The following is an 18,252-nucleotide window of genomic DNA, read 5'->3' as shown; positions in this document are numbered from 1 at the left end:
AGTTTAAGTAACATAAAATAAGAAATGAGTCAGGTGTGCGGGCTCTGTGCCTATAATCCCAGCACCTAGAAAACTGAGGCAGGAGCCTCACCATCAGTTCTAGAACAACCTGGCTTAAAAAACTAAATAGAAAGAAAACAAAGGAAGGAGAAAAAGATGAAAGAAGGAGAAGAGGAAGAAAGAAAAAGAAAGAAGGAATAGTAAAAAGAAAGGTTTTGTTCGCTATAATTTGTCTATTATGTGTATATATCTAAGGCCGAGATTGCTTTCAATTATCTTTTCTTTCTATTGAGATATAATTCATATACCGTAAGATTTACCCTTCTGAAGTCTGCAGTTCAGGACTAGGGCTGTAGCACAGTGGTACAGTATTGCCTCCCCTGTGTGAAGTCCTAGGCTCAGTCTCCAGAGCTACCCTAAAGGACTATGTGTGTGTGTATATATATATATATATATATATATATATATATATATATATATATATATATATACACATTATATATATATAATATTCGCACAGTTATACCATCAACAATAGTACCTAATTCCAAACTATTTTTTTGATACCCTCCAAACCCTTTATCAAGATGGCAAGATGGTGCAGCTTGTAAAGGCACAGGCCACTAAGCCTGGTGACCTGAATTTTATCCCTGGGATCCACACAGGTTGTCCTCTGATCTCCAGCATGCACTGGAGTGGCACATGTGTCATGCATCCACCATCAATCGTTTCATTTCTTTTCTTTTCTTTTTTTGAGGGGGGAAGAGTTTACTTGGCTTTCAGACACACACAAGACAGTCCATCATCAAAGGAAGTCTGGGAAGGAACTCAGCAGGACCAAGAGACAGGCACTGAAGCCGAAGCCATGGAGGAACACCTCTTAATGGCCTGGTCCACATCTCTTGCTCAACCTGATTTCTTAGAGCACCCAGGACCACCTGTCCGTGGGTAGCACTGACCACCCACGGTGCTTGACCCTCACACATTAATCATTAACATCAATCATTTCTTATTACCTCTTCCCCACTCCTGGGAAACAAATCCATTTCCACCTCTTTGACTTTGCTGTTCTGGGCACTTCATCTTTCCTGTGGACACTTCCAGTTCTCTTGGGATGGAATTGCTGGTTCTGTGGTTCTGTGTTTAGCTTTCTGAGTTCTACACTGCTTTCCAATATGGTATATATATTGGAGAGAGAGAGAGAGAGAGAGAGAGAGAGAGAGAGAGAGAGAGAGAGAGAGAGAGAGAGAGAGAGAGACAACATTTCTTTGTGTAGCCCTGGCTATCCAGAAACTCACTTTGTAGAGGCCTGCCTCTGCCTCCCAAGTGCTGGGACTAAAGGTGTGTACCACCATGCTCAGCTGTTTTTTTTTTTGTTTGTTTGTTTGTTTTGTTTTGTTTTGTTTTGTTTTAAGACAAGGTTTCTCTAGGAACTAGAGAACTAGGACAAGGAACTAGCTCTGTAAACCAGGGTGGCCTCGAACTCACAGTGAGGTGTCCATCACCCACTCGAGGTCTCAGACAGTAACATCAGTAAGGATGTGGAAAAATTGAAATGATCACATGCTGCGAACAAGAACGTATGCTGTTGGCCAGGCCCAGTGATGGTGCACGCCGTTAACCCCAGCAGTTCGGAGGCAGAGGCAGGCTTTGCTGTGAGAACCTGTCTTCAAAAACAAACCAAACTCCAGTAGACAGCCAGGCGAAGAGCCCCTGTTGCTCTCTCTCCACTTTGACCTGCGTGGCTTGCATGGAGGCAGAGCAGATGCAAGGCAGCCACAGGCCAGGTCACAAAGGGTGCGTGTGCCCAGCAGGAAGCCTGGACTTTGTCCAGAGAACACGGGTTCTGTGGAGCAGACTTAGCTTTGCAGCCATTGCTCTGGCTACGGGTGCTTGGATGGCTCAGAAGGAAGGAGGTCAGGTGGGAGGTGAGAAGTGACAGTGGTCTCAACAGGAACTGGCGGCAGGGGGTAGGGGCGGGGGTTGGAGGGGTGAGGGAGGCAATGAAGTGTTTATGAAAGGAACATAGTGAAAAGGAAAGACAAGGCTGATTGCCATGTGTGGGCCGGGGCATGCTGTTCCCTAAGGTGGTCAAGCTAGGAAGGTGGTGATCTCTTCCCCAACATTCACTGTTCTCCTTTTAACATCCCCCCCCTCCCCCCCCCACGTGCCCCGTTCAGGCTTAAGACTAGTTACAGTATTTGCGGGACCCAATGCAAAATGAGACGTACTCAGAATTGAGACTTTCAAGTGAAGGCAGGAGGAGCTCAAGTTTGAGGTCGGCTTGGGCTACCTAGTGAGAAACTACCACAAGACAAATCCGCACAGCAAATAGGGAAAAGAATTAAGACCTCCAAGACAGTAAAATGATAGCATTAAAACAAGCGCAGTTCCTCCCGAGTGCCCAGCCTGCAGAGGTCCAATGTCTATGGAGCTGGTCCCAATTTAGGCCATTGTAGCTTCTTTGTTTAGAAGAGGCAGAAAAGGGTGGCTAGGAGCCAGGGCTCTGCTCAAACAGCTCCAGGCAGCAAGAGGACAGACTGTTCCTCCTGCCCCCCCCTTCCCCCCACCAGCACCCAAGAGGGACCTAGCACTCTGGGACAAATAGCTTACTTTTAAGCAAATCTTTACAGTGTTTTCAAAGCTTGCTCCTCTTTTCATCTCAGCTGGAGCGAAATGGAAAGGCAGAAAGAAACAGGCAGGCTTTTCGGAGAGCAGGGTGCTAAAGTGGTTTGTTTGTCTCTCCAAAGAGATTTCCTGGTTTCTCCAAAAATGGGGCTTGCTACAAGCGTCCCAAGTGTGAGTCATCAGACCAGTTGGCAAAACAATGGAGCTGCCCCTCCAAGGGCACAGAAAGTCTGCCATGCAAACTTCGGGCCCAGGATGTAGCCAAGTGGAAACCAGAATGATTCGCCAGCCCAGCCATAGGCAATACCTCACTTTGAAGCCTCTCTATCAGCCCTAGAGTGCAGAGGCTCTGTGGGAGGGGGAAAGCCCAGGAGAGCACTCACTCCCACCCGCCCTCTCTTCTGGTGTCCCCAGGTCCTTCGGTAGAGTGTGCCAACAGATCACATGTTTTAGGAGCCCAGCCACCCAAGCTCTGTACATCACTCCTGGTCTCTCCTAAGCTGCTTCTGTGCCCATCCTTTCGAAAGGCAAGGCAGGCACAGATGCACATCTGATCTCTTACTCATATGGCCAACAAAGACCATCCCCCCTCCCCTCCCCCTGGCTCCCATAGCAACAAAGGCCGGATTACTTGGGAGGTAAAAGCAGGCTGACTTTAGGTTTTACACCAACTCCAATTCTTGTTTTTTGAGACAGGATCACCCAGTGCAGTCCAGGCTAGCCCCAGCACCCAATGCAGTCCAGGCTAGCCCCAGATTTGCTATCTTCCTGCCTTTTAAGTACTGAGATTGTAAGCATGTGCCACCAGGCCTAGCAGTCTTCAGGTTATTTAGATTTATGCTTATTTATCTTTAATTATGTGTATGTGTGTCTGCATACATGAGTTCAGGTGCCTTTAAATGTAGACACTGGGGACCTAGAGCTACAGCCAGCTGTGAACTAGCTGCCTAATGTGGGTGCAGGGCACTGAACTCTTAACCCACTGCGTCATCTCTTCAGCTCCCAAACTCTATTTTTTTCTATGGGTTAAGTTATTCAATCATAATTTTCTATCTTAGTGAATAATTCAACTTTTTTTTTCTGTCTGTCTCTCATCATAAAAGTACTTCAGATGTTAAACATCTGTTGGAAAAGAAACAGTGAAGGTGTTACCTTGTATCATATTCCAAAGTACTGCCCTGGATGACAGGTCTGAACTGCCCTCTCCTTGCCAGCCAGGGCTCACCAGGAAGAACAGAGCTTGGGAAAGGGTGGGAAAAGCCCTGCAAAGGTTAGCGAGGCTGAGGGCAGAACAGAGCCGAGAATTGTAGGTGTGGGAGGAAGGACAGGCAGGCTCTAAGAGAGGGCCCTGGTTAGCAGGCAGGTGAGGAGGAGCCTGGGCCTCCACATCTGATCCTGAGGGTGCTGGGGAGCCACTGAAATCTTTAGACAAAGAGGTGACCTGAGAGGTATGTGTCCCAGAAAGGCCTAGTGCTACAGTGCCCTAAAGGAAGTTGTTAAAACTGGGGACAAGGTTGTCACCCTGACACTGTGATAGAAGGTGTGGCCTGGACCAAGGGAGGTGTTAGGGAGAGGAGGGAATAAATGGCTCTGGTATGAAATAGCATGATTTTCCAGCCTTCTACCTTTGGGCCATTGGTTGGGCAGAAGAGAAAAATGAACCCAGGGGACCTATGTGACCCCCATTTCTCCTCTTATTTTGCAGCAGGGCCCAGCATTGGGTGTATAAAGGAACCTCTCACCAAGGTGGTGCACACAGTAGGTAAGGGAGGCAAGAATTGATGAGTCCATGTTCTGAGGTACTTAGGGGTACAGAGACCAAGGTCACTAGACAGTTAGGTACAGGCTCTGGATCTATAGTGGCATGGCCCAGCGACAGAGCTTTAAGAGGCCTTGGAATATGTAATACAAATGAACTGGGGCTGGAGAGATGGCTCAGAGGTTGAGAGCACTTGCTGCTTTTGCAAAAGGACCTAGGTTCTGTTCCTAGCACATACACATGGTAGCTCACAACCATCTGGAACCACATTCCAGGGGATTCAGAAGCCCTCTTCTGATCTTTCAGAGGCAGTGCACATACATACATGCAAGCAAAACACTCATGCACAAAAAATGAAATAAATATTTTAAAAATATATATATACATATATAATAAATAAACCATATACATATGCACACACATATGAACACAAGTGACCTGAGGGGTGGCTAAGTTACCAGGAAGGAGGGTGGGAATGTGAAAACAAGGCTTGGCTTTTGATCATGGAACACTGGTGCCAGTAGGTCCAGTGGAGGAAGGGGTACCTTGAGGGAAGCTGAGAAGGGCCTGCTTGAGCAGAAGAAACCGATGGATGGAGACCAAGGGAAAGATGCATGCTACAAAGAGGGCCTACCCCCTAGCAAATGCTCCCTAAGCTCCTAAGAAAGGCAAGGAATAAAAGACAGAAATGCTGGGGCCAGTGAGATGGCTCAGCGGGCAAAGGCATTGTCCACATGACCCTGGTGAGTGAATGCCATCCCTGAAGCCCATGGAAAGATGGAAAGAGAAAACCTGCTCCTGAAAGTTGTGTCTGACCTCTATATGTATGCCATGGCACAGGAGCCCATAAACTTCATGTGGGTGTGTGCACATGAATAATGATATTTAAATCAATTTAATAAAATGTAAAAGATGGAAACCTAGGGACTGGAGAGATGGCTCAGTGCTTTAAAAAAGTATTGTCTGCTCTTCCAAAGGCCCTGAGTTCAATTTCCAGCAAGCGCATGGTGGCTCCCAGCCATCTGTAATGAGATCTGGTGTCTTCTTGTGGCAGGCAGGTGCACATGTGGGCAGAATACTGTATAAATAATAAATAATTCTTTTCTTTTTTTCTTTTTTTTAAAAAGTGGGAGCCTGCTTTGGCAACAAGAGGGGGTGAAGCCATCTGGATGAGACTAACTTGTATGGTGTGCCGAGGGTAAGGCAGGATTGTGCTGGTCAAGGAGTGGTCTGAGGTGGATGTAGGACTTTCTGGAGAAGTTAGAGGCAGGGGGGCTGTGGGGTCATGGGTAGTAACGTGGGTTGGAAATAGAATTCTGATTTACATGGGGAACGTGGGCATGGAGAAAGCGAGAGGAGGGATCTAGCGGTAAAGAGCGGCAGTGAGCTTAGCCTGGGCCTCGGGAGAGGGAGGAGGGGAGGGAGAAGGATGGGGGGGGGCGTTGTAGGTGTGACACAGGACATTGGAAACTCCTACCACTGGCTCTTTGATCTTTTCCAGAAAGTAGAGGAGATTCACTGCAGAGGGCAGAGGGGGAAAGGACTAGGGAGGCGAGGAGAGAAAGGATTCCAGCAGCTAGGAAAGCTGCAAGAAACCCCATATGGAAACTGGACCAGAGTGACAGTTGACTTGCCCTGTAGGGGCCTCACTGAAGCCTTAGTGAGTGATCTGGCCGGCAGTGTGGGTTAGTACACCTGATAGAATACTGTCCTGTCTTGAAAGGGAAAAGACGCGGTGAGTTGACATTTACAAGATGCCCCCTTTTCCTAGGCGGTGTCCTCCGTTCAGTAGAACTTAAAGTGTCCTTCTTTTTGTTTGGTTCTTCAAGACAGGCTCTCAGTGTGTAGCCCTGGCTGACTCGGAACTTGCTACGCAGACCAGGCTGGCCTTGAGCTTGTGTTGATCCTCCTGTTTGCCCAGTGTTGGGAGTACAGCTGTGTGCCTGGCTTTTAAGTCCCTGTAGCTTCCTCAGTAACTCGAGTGTTGGTGATGAGATGCCTGAGAATTTAAGATCGAGACAAATAGACTTCTTTGGAAAGGTGACGTTTATAGAGTAGTGGCCCAGAGGAAAAGCCACTAGAGAAAGCCACTAATGGAGGACAGGGCTAGGACAAAGATCTTAGCCTGAGGCTAAAACAACTTTGGTTTGGGGAACAGACTTGGTTTCTTCCCAGCTGCTCAGTCCTTTTGGGTTAAAGCAGTAAAAATGGAGGGTAAAATGGCTGCCCGCCCCTCCCAGCCTCCCACTTCTGGCCCAGTGGGACTGACTTCCTTGTTTATTGCATTCCTTTAAGGAACATCAGCGGTGGGCAGTCTCTAGGGACTGGCCTGGCTGGCCTAGCTGCCTCTGGCTTCTACATCCTTCTTCTGCTGAGCTGTCTTCAGGGCTGCAGGAGTGGGAAGAAGGGAAGCCACAGATCCAAGGCGTCTTCTCTTTGTGGGCTCTGCAGAGTCTAACACATGGATGCGTTCTACATTCCCACTTGGCATGGGGCTAGCCTCGTCTGAACCTAGACCCAATAGTTCAGCCCTGGGCCCTGAATGCACCTCTCTTGGGCCAGGTTTCTCTGGTGAGAGTGTGACTGGCCGGGCAGAACCCTCAGTCGCTCTCATGATGAGGTGGAGTTGCATGCATCCGTCTCCTGTAGCTTCTGGGCTAAACGTCCTCCTGTCTTAGCCCCGGCTCAGACTGCCCTGGCCACATCTACCCTATAAGCAGGTCACCTCTACTGGGCCTAACCAGTACCAGAGAGAGGCGTGGAGCTTGTGACTCTGAGCCAGGACTGGCAATGCACACAGTGTTCCTAGCATTTGGAAGGCTAAAGAAGGAGAGTTTTGAATTTGAGGTTAGCTGGGCCTACATTGCCAGACCCTGGACCAGGACGAGAGAGCTAATGAGCAAGTTTCTCGGCTCTGCAGCCTCTCGAAGCACAGAGTCATTAGCATGCCGTGGCTTCTGATATCCACTGTCTTGCATTCAGATTCTAGGTTACAAAAGTACTCCTATTTATTTGTTTGTTTGTTTGCTTTAGGTCTTTGAGAGTTCCACTCCGTGAGTTTTGGCCATATTCACTCTTCCCACAACTTCTGTCCGACCCCCTTCCTTCCTGCTCAACTTTGTCTCCTCTCCCCTCCTACCCTGATCTCTGATTTATGCTGAATATTTTGCTTATTTTATGTGTGAGTAGCTACATGTATGTGCACCACAGGCAAGTATGCTGTCAAAGGAGGCCCGAGGAGGGTGTTATAGACCCTGGACCTAGAGTTAGAGATGGTTGTGAGCCTCAGTGTGGGTGCTGGGAACTGAGCCCAGGTCCTTTGCAAAAAGCATTCATTTAACCACTTAACTGCTTAACCATCTCTCCAGTCCCAAAACCTTTAAAAGGTACTTTATTACATTTTTTTTATTTGTGTTTTCTATGTGAACAAGTGTGCTATGTGCAGCACACATAGAGCCCCAGGGATAACCTTCAAGAGTTTGGTTCTCACCTCTTCCATGTCCTGCACATCACACTCAGGTCACCAGGGTTGATGGTAGGCGCCTTTATCTACCAAGCCATCTCGCTGGCTTCAGTGTTTTTGTTTGTTTGGGAGACAGGGTTTCCCGGTGTAGCCCTGGCTGTCCTGGAACTCCCGCTGTAGACAGGCTGGCCTCGAACTCACAGATATCCTTCTGCCTCTGTCTCCCAAGTGCTGGGATTAAAGACATGTGCTACTACTGCCCACATTGGCTTCGGTCTTATTATTTTCTCTTTCCTCTGCTCTCTATCTATCTATCTATCTATCTATCTATCTATCTATCTATCTATCTTCCCACCCCTTTAAATGGTCTCAAATAGCCCATGTAGATAACTCAGAATTTGAAATGTTGCTGAGGCTGGCCTTGGACTCCTGATCCTTCTGTCTCCACTTCTCAAATGTTGGGGTATCGATGTGGGCCACTGCGTCTGGCCACAGGCTCTCCTGGCCTTTATCATCCTACGTTAATATCTGGCTTCAGTTAGCGGACATCATCCTCTCAATGATTCATTCATCCACTCCACCACTATTAAGCACCTACTGTGTGCCAGAATAGATACTGTGCGCTCTACGCTGTGTGCTGGGCAGCCAGTGACTAATAACATATACTTGGTGCTCCTGATCTATTGGAGGAGGCGGAGAAACTGAGGAAGGGGCTAACAGAAGGGAAGGAGGTAAGGGAATCTGTGGGGCAGTGGCACAGGGGGAAGAGATTGCTGGGTAACATCCCCCCGCAAAAAGACCTTGGTCTAGGCTCATTCTGACTCTGGCTGATGGGGAGACTGAGACCCAGAGAAGGTGGGCTGAGAAATGCCCGTGCCAACGGACAAAGCTGTAGGGAGAGCTGGGAAGGAGCAAAAAAGGTGAGGCCTAAGGGGGACCACACACACACACACACACACACACACACACACACACACACACACACACACACACAAAGTGGGATGTGCCCTGGATCCATTGGCCAGCCCCTTTAGCCTTCAGGAATCAGCCACACCTCCCTGCCAGCATGGAGCCTCCTTCTGGCTCTCCACCTCCTAGGACTGTCTCTGTCAGGATCCCTGCTGTCCTGCCGGCCTCTTCTTCAGCTCACTTGCAGAGCCTCCCACATTTCCGCTGGGTCTCCTCTTGCAAGTCTGGTTTTCTTATCACTGCTCATTTTATTTTAGCCCCAATGTTAAGTGTCTTGTGGAGAAACAGTGGGGGAACAAACGCAGAAACATGGCAGACTAAGGCAGCCTACAGGGAAGCCCCTGCGCTGTGGTTTCATTCCCAATGGCGAGAAATTAGAAATACTCCGACCTCCGGCCTTGGTTTCTGTCTCTGATGCTGCCTGCTTCTTCACCCTTTCCTCTGGGAAGGCCCCTCCTCTCCTAGATATGAAATCCAAAGGAAGGCTCCTAGACCATCTGGGGCTGCAGCATCCTAACTCTGCAGAGATTTGTGCCTCCTCCACCTCCATCCACACAGCGTAGGCCACTGTTGCTCAAGTGGGCTGACCACAGCAGGGCACTGAAGGTACCAGAAGGGTCACAGCTTTTCTCAGCCCTGTGACTGCCCTGGGTGGGTGGTGGTTTGATCTGGACCAGATGATCCAGTGATAAAGCTTTTCTCTAGTGTATGTAAGCCCCCTGGGTTCCATTCCAAGAACCTTAAAGAAGACGGATAATACAGTCTTCTTAGCATCATTCCTCATATATTGAATCCACGCCTGGCCTCTCACTAGCCTGGCTCGCTCACCAGGTAGGCAGGCTTCCCTGGGTGTCCAACGTGACCCTTCTGAAGCCCTGAGCACTTGGGAGGCTACGATCTGTGGCCTGTTGCCTTTGGAGATAAGGGAGTGTTTGTATGTGTCTCTCGTCCAGGTGCTGAGGGTGGGAGCAGGGCTGGCTAAGGCAGCAGCTAATCTCTGGTGTGGAGGGTCTGCCTGAGCCTAACAGTCTCCTGAGGACTCTCTGAGGATGGTGCACTGGGCTGTCATCAGCAACAAGCACCCAAGGAGCTCTTAGGCTGTGCAAGGGCCTCGCTGGGTGTCTCATACGCCTTCCTGCCTTGGTCAGGGCCTGAGAGCTCCCTGGGCACAGAGCCCTCTGCATGCTCAGAAAGTACTGGGAGGAGGCAGCAGTGTAGCCCAGTTGGTAGAGGTGCTTGTCTGGTATGTACGAGATCCTGGACTTGATCTACCACACACCATGAGCCAGATGTGGCAAGCACTCCAGCAATCCCAGCACTCAGGAGAAGTTCAAGGTCATCCTACACTGTGAGTTGAGATCAACCCAGGCCTACAGGTGACACTGGCAAAAAGCCTGTGAGAAGGCAGGGCTGCAGCCCCACATCAGCTGATGGCAAAGCCTTTAGGTCACATGAGGAATTCTGTTTTAGGCCCTAATTCTCACAGGGATTGCTGTAAAGTTGGCATGCAATGGGGGGTGGGGGTGCTTCCCAAAGCATCCTGGTCTTTTCCCAATTTCTTAATCTCCAGGTAGCCCCCACCCCCACCCTGACATCTGAGATACAGTCATTTCTTTTTCCATGAAAAAGTTCAAATTATAGTTCCCTTGGCCATTGGGTAAGTGTTCAATTTTACCTACTATAAAATTCTAAAACACTAAGTAAAGGGGACAAAAGGTCTCAAGTAGGCCAAAGGGATAAGACCCTAATGATGGCATCATGGCTTCAGTGAACACTTTTCTTTTTTCTTTTTCTTTCTTTTCTTTCTTCTTCTTCTTCTTCTTCTTCTTCTTCTTCTTCTTCTTCTTCTTCTTCTTCTTCTCCTCCTCCTCCTCCTCCTCCTCCTCCTCCTCCTCCTTCCTCCTCCTCCTCCTTCTTCTTCTTCTTCTTCTTCTTCTTCTTCTTATTATTATTATTATTTTGAGATAGGGTTTCTCTGTGTGGCTTTGGCTGTCCTAAACTTGCTTTGTAGACCAGCCTGACCTGAAACTCACAGAGATCTGCCTTTGCCTCACAGGTGCTTGGGTTAAAGGCGTGTGCCACCACACCAGTGAGCACTCTTCCTAAGGCTTCCAGAGCAGTCATACTGTGTCTCCTTCTTAGCCCTTCTTGGCAGGGGAGCTTGATCTGAATCCTGGCCCCAGCACCCAGCTAGGTGAGGATCAGCTCTGTTGTGCACGGGACGATAGGTTCAGAGGGGCACACAACTACGTAGAGGCACAGGTGAGTTTGCACACAGGCGGACCATATGCAGACCCAATGGGTTTCCGTACCTCCAAAGCAGAATATTTTTAGAACACTCTGAGGCTTTCCTGACTGTGCTGAAGGGAGGTGGTGGCTTTCTATGGCAGTAGATCTGTATAATGAGCTGCTTCAGAGCAGGGCTATTAACCATAGACCACCAATGCACAGAGGGCACTTCTGTGCACCGGGAATGCTACAGAGGACCCTCCAGAAGAATCTGGAATCTTTATTGTCACTCCGAGTGGAATGAGGCAGGAGCCTGGAGAGGTTCACTAGCCCTAGCTGGGCTGTCCGTTTTGCCCTTCACACAAGATTGAAAGGGAGCTGCTATCCCAGGGGATTTGTGGCTAGCTCCTCTCTGCCCTCCCTTCTGCAAACAGATGACACTAGCAGCTTTGGGGACTTGGACTTGGAGGTCATGGGGCAGCTAGGAAGGAGTAGGGCATGGTAGCTTCCTGGGAAGAGCAAAGGACCAAGATTTTGGGTTCTGAGAGAACATATAAGACCAGGATGGAGAGGTGGCGAGGGGTTTTCCTTCTGGAAGCGGGACCATGTGCTTCTCTTGCTTTCCTCATAAAAGACCAGCCTTGATCCTGGAGGAAGCAGCTGGCTGGGGCCAAAGGGAAGAGGAGACCTGCCAAGCCCTAGATCTCCACACTGAGGCTGCCTGTGCTGTGACACGCTGCAGACCACCAAGGTCAACACCAGCATTATTAAGGCCTGCAAAGAATGTCTGAAAAACACAAATTGGGGGACCCAGAGTCGTTACCCTAATCTGGAGCTCAGGCTGGGGCAATCAGGTTGCCTCTAGCTGGAAAGCCTTCCAGGACCTCCAAGATTCTGAAAATGCAATAAGGGTGGCGCCGAGCCTCTGAAACAGGGTCACCGCAGACTCGCTTTAGGGAAGAAGCAAAGGTGCCTGAATTGGAGGCAGTGGGATCACAGCTGAGGAGGGTGGTCATTGAAGGCATCCCTGCCTCCTAGGCAAGGTGCGGGGGAGGGCAGGGCCTTGTGAGCAAAGGCCATTAATTCCCTTCCAGCCTTCCTGTGAGCAGCTCTCCTAGCGCCATCTGCAAACTTGTTCCTCACTCTTCACAGATGTGTGGGGCCAAGGAGACTCCTGGGAAGACTCCTCATCATCAGGCGAAGAAAGAGATAGCTAGGGTAGGGTTAGCCTGAGCTAACAGGGGTCCATAGCACAGAGACCCTGGCTCTTGCCTTCAGTGAGCTCCCAGTCATGGGACTTTCAAATAGACAAGCCTCCCTCCTTTTCTCTCCTCTCTTCTCCTCTTCTGGCACTGGAAATGTTGACATGGTGGCTTCTCTGTCATCAGATGTGACTTTACAGGAAGTAGCTTCAAGAGGGCCTGGTGATAGGGACAATGCTGTGTTTTGTTCACTTAAATCCCCAGGGCTTTTAGCAAATAAGACACCATCATATGGCCATAGGCCTGGAGGAAACAGGTGAGGAGTTGCTTCTCACCTCTGACCCCCAGAAGAGGTCCCACGCATGTGTCACAGGCCACCGGAGATCCTCCACGGTCATCCTTTCCATGGTCTAGTCTCTGTGCATGACTCTAGACTCCAGACCCACCCCTCTGGGCTTCCTGTAAACTTTAAGCTTTTCCCAGAAGGAAGAGTCATACTACCTAGATCTCCCATTTGAAGGCTGATACACCTTCGTCCCCCTGAGTTCTCAGTTTACATTTAACCTAAACTCCTTTTGCTATAAATGATGAAAGGTCAGGCAAGACCTAGAGATAACTAACACCAGCAAAAATAACACGTGGAGGCCATCAGGACGCGCACCACTAATTCTAAAAAACAAAAGCAAGCGGCCAGCCCAGACTCCCTCTCAGATAAGCATAAAGGAGGAGGTTTGGCTGTGTGCAAGGAGCTGGTCTCTGCAAAATCCCAGGCCTGGGAGCAGTCTGTGCTCCTTCTCCTTTTAAGGCAAGGTCTGAGCTCCCAGGCCTGCGCTTGCTCCAACACGCCACAGCCCCATTCATTCCGGGCTATTTGGAGGAAAGCAGTGATTAATCAACGTTTCCCCACCCCCACTCAGCCTGTTTTACATTTGGTTCTTTTTTAAAGTGTTGGCACACCTCTTGGTAGATCTCAGTCAACCTAGAGCCCCCAGCTCAGGGGTATAACTGGATGAGTGGCAGCTGGTGCCTCATGAGGTCAAAGGGGGAGAGGTATGGGAAGAAAAAGGGTTAAAATGTAGAGCTCACACTTGTCCTGCTTGGGGATTCTGAGAAGGAGCCAGGGTCTGCAGGGATGAGAGGTGGGGGTGATCTGTGAGGCTCTGTGAGGGTGTGGTGCTCAGGCAAGAGGAGTATGGGAAAGGTTAGATACTCTTCCATTGACTTACGTCTGCTAATGAGACAGTTGAGCCTGAGCCCCAGTGTTGCCTAAGCCTGCCCAGGATGTCATCTCTGTGGATTTTGAAGGCAAGCCTGTGAGCCAAGCAGTTTGGACATTCTAGAGAAGTGTTGAGCAGCGGATGGGTACACCCAGGGGAACAGAGAGAAAAAGGGAGGCAGCAGGCTCTCTCCCAGGCCAGACGCCCAGAGCTTTGCTCAGCCAGTGCTCTCCACCATCACTGTAATGAGAGGGAAGGCATGATGGGCCTGGTGAGATGGGATGGGAGAAGTGACTCCCGGGCTATTCTAAGGAGGTCTTGTAAAGGCACCCTAAATGGAAAGCTGTTCCAGGTAATGTGATGGCCAGACCCAGCTCCCTGGGAGCCAGAGTGAGAGTGAAGGTGCTCTGTCCCTCCCACCACACAGCTTCGGTGACACTCAGTATAGCTGTACTCTCTGGGCTTACGGTTGAAAGGGGCCCAGTCTTCTTGGCCTCCAGCCCTTGCCTGCCTATTGTGACTGTGGCAGAGAAGCCGAGGAAACCCAGAGCTGGCCCCTAGCAGTGTGTTTGCAATGCAGCCACAAGCTGCTTCCACAGGCTCAACCTCTTCTCCATCCCCTTTGGGAAGGGTGGGGGTAAGGAAGGGCTGCAAGGCCAGAGGGTGCCATGGAGCGGTCGTCTTCCAAACCCTGCCCCTCTCTCTCTCTCTCTCTCTCTCTCTCTCTCTCTCTCTCTCTCTCTCTCTCTCTTTTTGAAGTTGGGCACAATTGAAAGAAAGAGACCTTCCCAGTCTCTTCATAATAAACAAGAAAAGAAATGCTGCAGGAACGGATCTCCCTAGCGCCCCTTAGTGGCTCTCCATCCTAGGTGCTCCTAAGACAGCCTGTCTCTTCTGGGGCTCTAGTAGCAGTGAAAAGCAAGCGCTGCAGGGAAATGGGCACAGACTTGGAAACCTGTAGAAGAAGAAAGAGGGCTCCGTGGAGGTGCTGGGTGGCCTGCGCTGCCTATGACACTCAAGCCTCTGCTATCTTCAGCTGATTCCATCTCAAGGCCTCTCCAGGCTACAGTGTCTGCCAAAGTGTAGTCACAGAATCCTAGATCCCAACGGTGACAGGCTGCCCACAGTGGGTTCCAGAGAAGGCCTTGTGCCTGGCAAAGCTCTTCCTTCCTTTCTTTCTTCCTTTCTTTTTTAAAGACAGGATTTCACTATGTAGCCCTAGCTAGCCTGGAACTCACTACATAGACCAGTCTGGCCTCAGACTCACAGTGATTTGCTTGCCTCTGCCTCCCTAGTACTGAAACAAGCATGTGCCACTATACTTGGCTCTATCAAAGTTCTTACTAAACAATAAAGACGACAAGCCAGGCATGGTGGTGCACACCTTTAATCCCAGCACTCGGGAGGCAGAGGCAGGTGGATTGCTGTGAGTTCAAGGCCAGCCTGGTCTACAGAGCAAGTTCCAGGCCAGCTAGGGCTACATAGTGAGACACTGTCTCAACATCCAAACTCTGCCTCTTCAAAACAAACAAAACAAACAGAAAAAAAACACACAACAAAACAAAATAAAAAAAAATAAAAAAATAAAGAACACTGGCTATTCTTGCAGAGCACCCAGGTTGGGTTCCCAGCACCCACACAGGTACTCATGACCTTCTGTGACTCCAATTCCAGAAGATCCAATGCCCTCTCCTTTCCTTTGTGGGAACTGCAAGCATGCAGCATACATACAAACATGCAGGCAAACACACATTTAAAAAATAAAACTAAAGCTGGGCATGGTGGCACACATCTGTGATTACAGCCCTTGGAGAGGCAGAGGCAGGCCAGCCTGCTCTATAAAAGCGAGTCTAGAACAGCTAAGACCATACAGAGAAGCCCTGTCTCAAAAACCAAAATAAATAAATAAGCTTTTTTTTTTTTCTCCAAGGCAAGGTTTCTCTGTGTAAGCATGACTGACCTGAAACTCACTCTGTAGACGAGGCTGGCCTCAAACTCAGAAATCCACCTGCCTCTGCCTCTCAAGTGCTTGGATTAAAGGTGTGAGCCACCACTGCCAAACATAAATAAGTCTTTTAAAAATTATTTTATTGTATAGGCATTTTGTCTGGTTGTATGTATGTCTGGGTACCACTTGCATGCCTGGTACCCTGGAAGGCCAAAGGAGGGCATCTGAAGTCACATATGGGTTTTTAGACTCCACGTGGGTGCTGAGACTCCAACTTGGGTCCTCTGGAAGAACAATCAGTGTCTTAACCCCTGAGTCATCTTTCCATCCTTAAAAAAAAAAAAATAAGATAAATGCAAACAAGTCTATAATGATGAGCATTCAACTCTATAAACAAGCCTCAGCTTACCATGTGTGTAGCAGGAACTTCTAAAATTTTCACCCGTGAGGGAAAAGGCCTAAGAATGCCCTGTGGAGATGCTGTGCTCTCTGAAGCCGTTCATTTGCACATGGCCCAACCCTGAGCCCGTGAGTCTGATGTCAGTCCACTCTCTGAGGCCAGGACCCAGTCTTGTCTCTACAGAACTCTACAGAGACAACCTGTCAACCTTCCCCAAATCTAATGTCCTTGAGAGACTCAAGGGCACTTACACAGCCCCTCCCTGGCTGGTCCCCACACCCACGGTCCTCCCTCTGTAGCCAGCCCTGCATGTTTATTTTTCTTTTCTGAATTCTTAGGAAAGCAAGCAAGTGGGGAGGAAGACGGATGCCAAGAACGGAGAGGAAAAGGGAGGTGATGCCAGCAGAAAGGCCCCAGGTCCCAGACAGGACCCAGACCTGGGCAAGGAGCCGAAGAAGGGGGTTTTAAAGAAAAGCTTCTCCAGGGATCGGGAGGAGGCTGACAGCAGAGGAAGTGAGAAGCCGAAGGAAGAAAAGGTCATCAGGGGCATTGACAAGGGCCGTGTCAGGGCTGCGGTGGACAGGAAGGAGGCTGGGAAGGAAGGCCGAGAAGACAGGGCGTCCACCACGAGGAAGGAGGAAGAGAAGGCAGGGGGTGTCAGGACCATGGGCTTGAGCAGAGACAAAGACAAGAAGAGAGAGGAGGTGAAGGAAGCCAGCAAGAAGGAGGAGGAGAAGCTAACAGCAGAGAGCAGGCACACAGTCTCCCCAAGGGAGGATGGAAGGCTGAAAAAGTCAAGCGAGAACACGGACAAGAAGCCAGAGGATGAGGCAGTGGGGAGTGGGGACAGACACTTGAGAAAGGAGGATGAAAAAGTTAAGAAGGAAGAGACCCGACCAGATAAGGAAGTCAGGGAAGAAAGCAAGAGCATAGCCACGGAGAAGCAGGCCCTCGGTGGCCCCAGCAAGCCCTCTGACGGGCAAGCCAGAGCAGAAGAGGAAGCAGCTCCCAGCATATTTGATGAACCCCTGGAGAAAGTAAAGAACAACGACCCAGAGATGACTGAGGTGAATGTCAACAACTCAGACTGTATCACCAACGAAATCCTGGTCCGGTTTGCTGAGGCCTTGGAGTTCAACACCGTGGTCAAGGTGTTTGCCTTGGCCAACACTCGGGCTGATGACCACGTGGCCTTTGCCGTTGCCATAATGCTCAAGGCCAACAAGACCATCACCAGCCTCAACCTGGACTCCAATCACATCACAGGCAAAGGCATCCTGGCCATCTTCCGGGCCCTGCTGCAGAACAACACGCTGACAGAGCTGCGCTTTCACAACCAGAGGCACATCTGTGGGGGCAAGACTGAGATGGAGATCGCCAAGCTGCTCAAGGAGAACACCACCCTGCTCAAGCTGGGCTACCATTTTGAGCTGGCCGGCCCCAGAATGACGGTCACCAATCTGCTAAGCCGCAACATGGATAAACAGCGACAGAAAAGGCTGCAAGAGCAGAAGCAGGCCCAGGAAGCCAGTGGAGAGAAGAAGGACCGGCTGGAGGTACCCAAAGCTGGGGCTCTGGCCAAGGGCTCCCCCAAACCCTCACCCCAGCCATCCCCAAAGCCTACTCCAAAGAACTCACCCAAGAAAGCAGGCGCTCCGGCAGCCCCGCCTCCCCCTCCCCCTCCCCTGGCCCCGCCCCTCATCATGGAGAATCTAAAGAACTCACTCTCACCAGCTACGCAAAGGAAGATGGGAGACAAAGCGCTCCCTGCCCAGGAGAAGAACTCTCGTGACCAGCTCCTGGCCGCCATCCGGTCCAGCAACCTTAAGCAGCTGAAGAAGGCAAGTGGTGGTGGTGGGCACAGCTTTGGGGCCAGGACAGGCCTAGGCTTGTAGGAGAAGGTAGGGTACACAGGGAACACACACTGAGGAGCCCATGTCAGGCTGCAGGGCCTCTGGGCCATCCAGCCTCCAACAGGCCATGTCTTTTTTTTTTTTTTTTTTAATATTTTTATTTAACTTTAATTTATGTGCATTGGTGTGAAGGTGTCAGATCTTGGAGTTACAGACAGTTGTGAGCTGCCATGTGGGTGCTGGGAATTGAACCCAGGACCTTTGGAAGAACAGACAGTGCTCTTAACCACTGAGCCAACTCTCCAGCCCCCAAGGCCACATCTTTTTATTTTTATTTTTTATCCTTTTTTTTTTTTTTTTAAATTTCAAACAAAACCAATCTTGGTTCTATTCTGTCTATGCTCAGGATCAGCCTAAGTCCACAGGCCAGTCTATCCTAAAGGTCACCCCTAGGAGAGTCTACTTTTAACTACCAGTGCCTTGGACACATGGCTGTCTCTGTATCCCTTGACTCTTACATTCCTTGCCTCCTTGGAAGTCCCACTTGAGTGACAGAATCTAGAGCCATCTTCCTGACTGGATAC

General features: G+C 49.8%; 1 protein-coding gene across 2 annotated transcripts in view; it reads left to right on the top strand.

The window, feature by feature from the left end:
• Positions 1 to 18,252, top strand: part of LMOD1 (leiomodin 1) — a 41,613-nt gene that overhangs the window by 22,411 nt on the left and 950 nt on the right. Inside the window, exon 2 of one of the 2 annotated variants that reach the window (XM_084786557.1) lies at positions 16,154 to 17,660. In XM_084786557.1, the coding sequence (XP_084642683.1) occupies positions 16,154 to 17,660 (1,507 nt within the window). The remainder of the gene's footprint in view (positions 1 to 16,153; positions 17,661 to 18,252) is intronic. The other variant, XM_084786556.1, reaches the window with a different exon arrangement.

The sequence above is a fragment of the Acomys minous genome (assembly GCF_964271855.1).
Source record: "Acomys minous genome assembly, chromosome: 1".
NCBI lineage: Eukaryota > Metazoa > Chordata > Mammalia > Rodentia > Muridae > Acomys > Acomys minous.
This window is presented reverse-complemented; position numbering and strand designations above follow the sequence as displayed.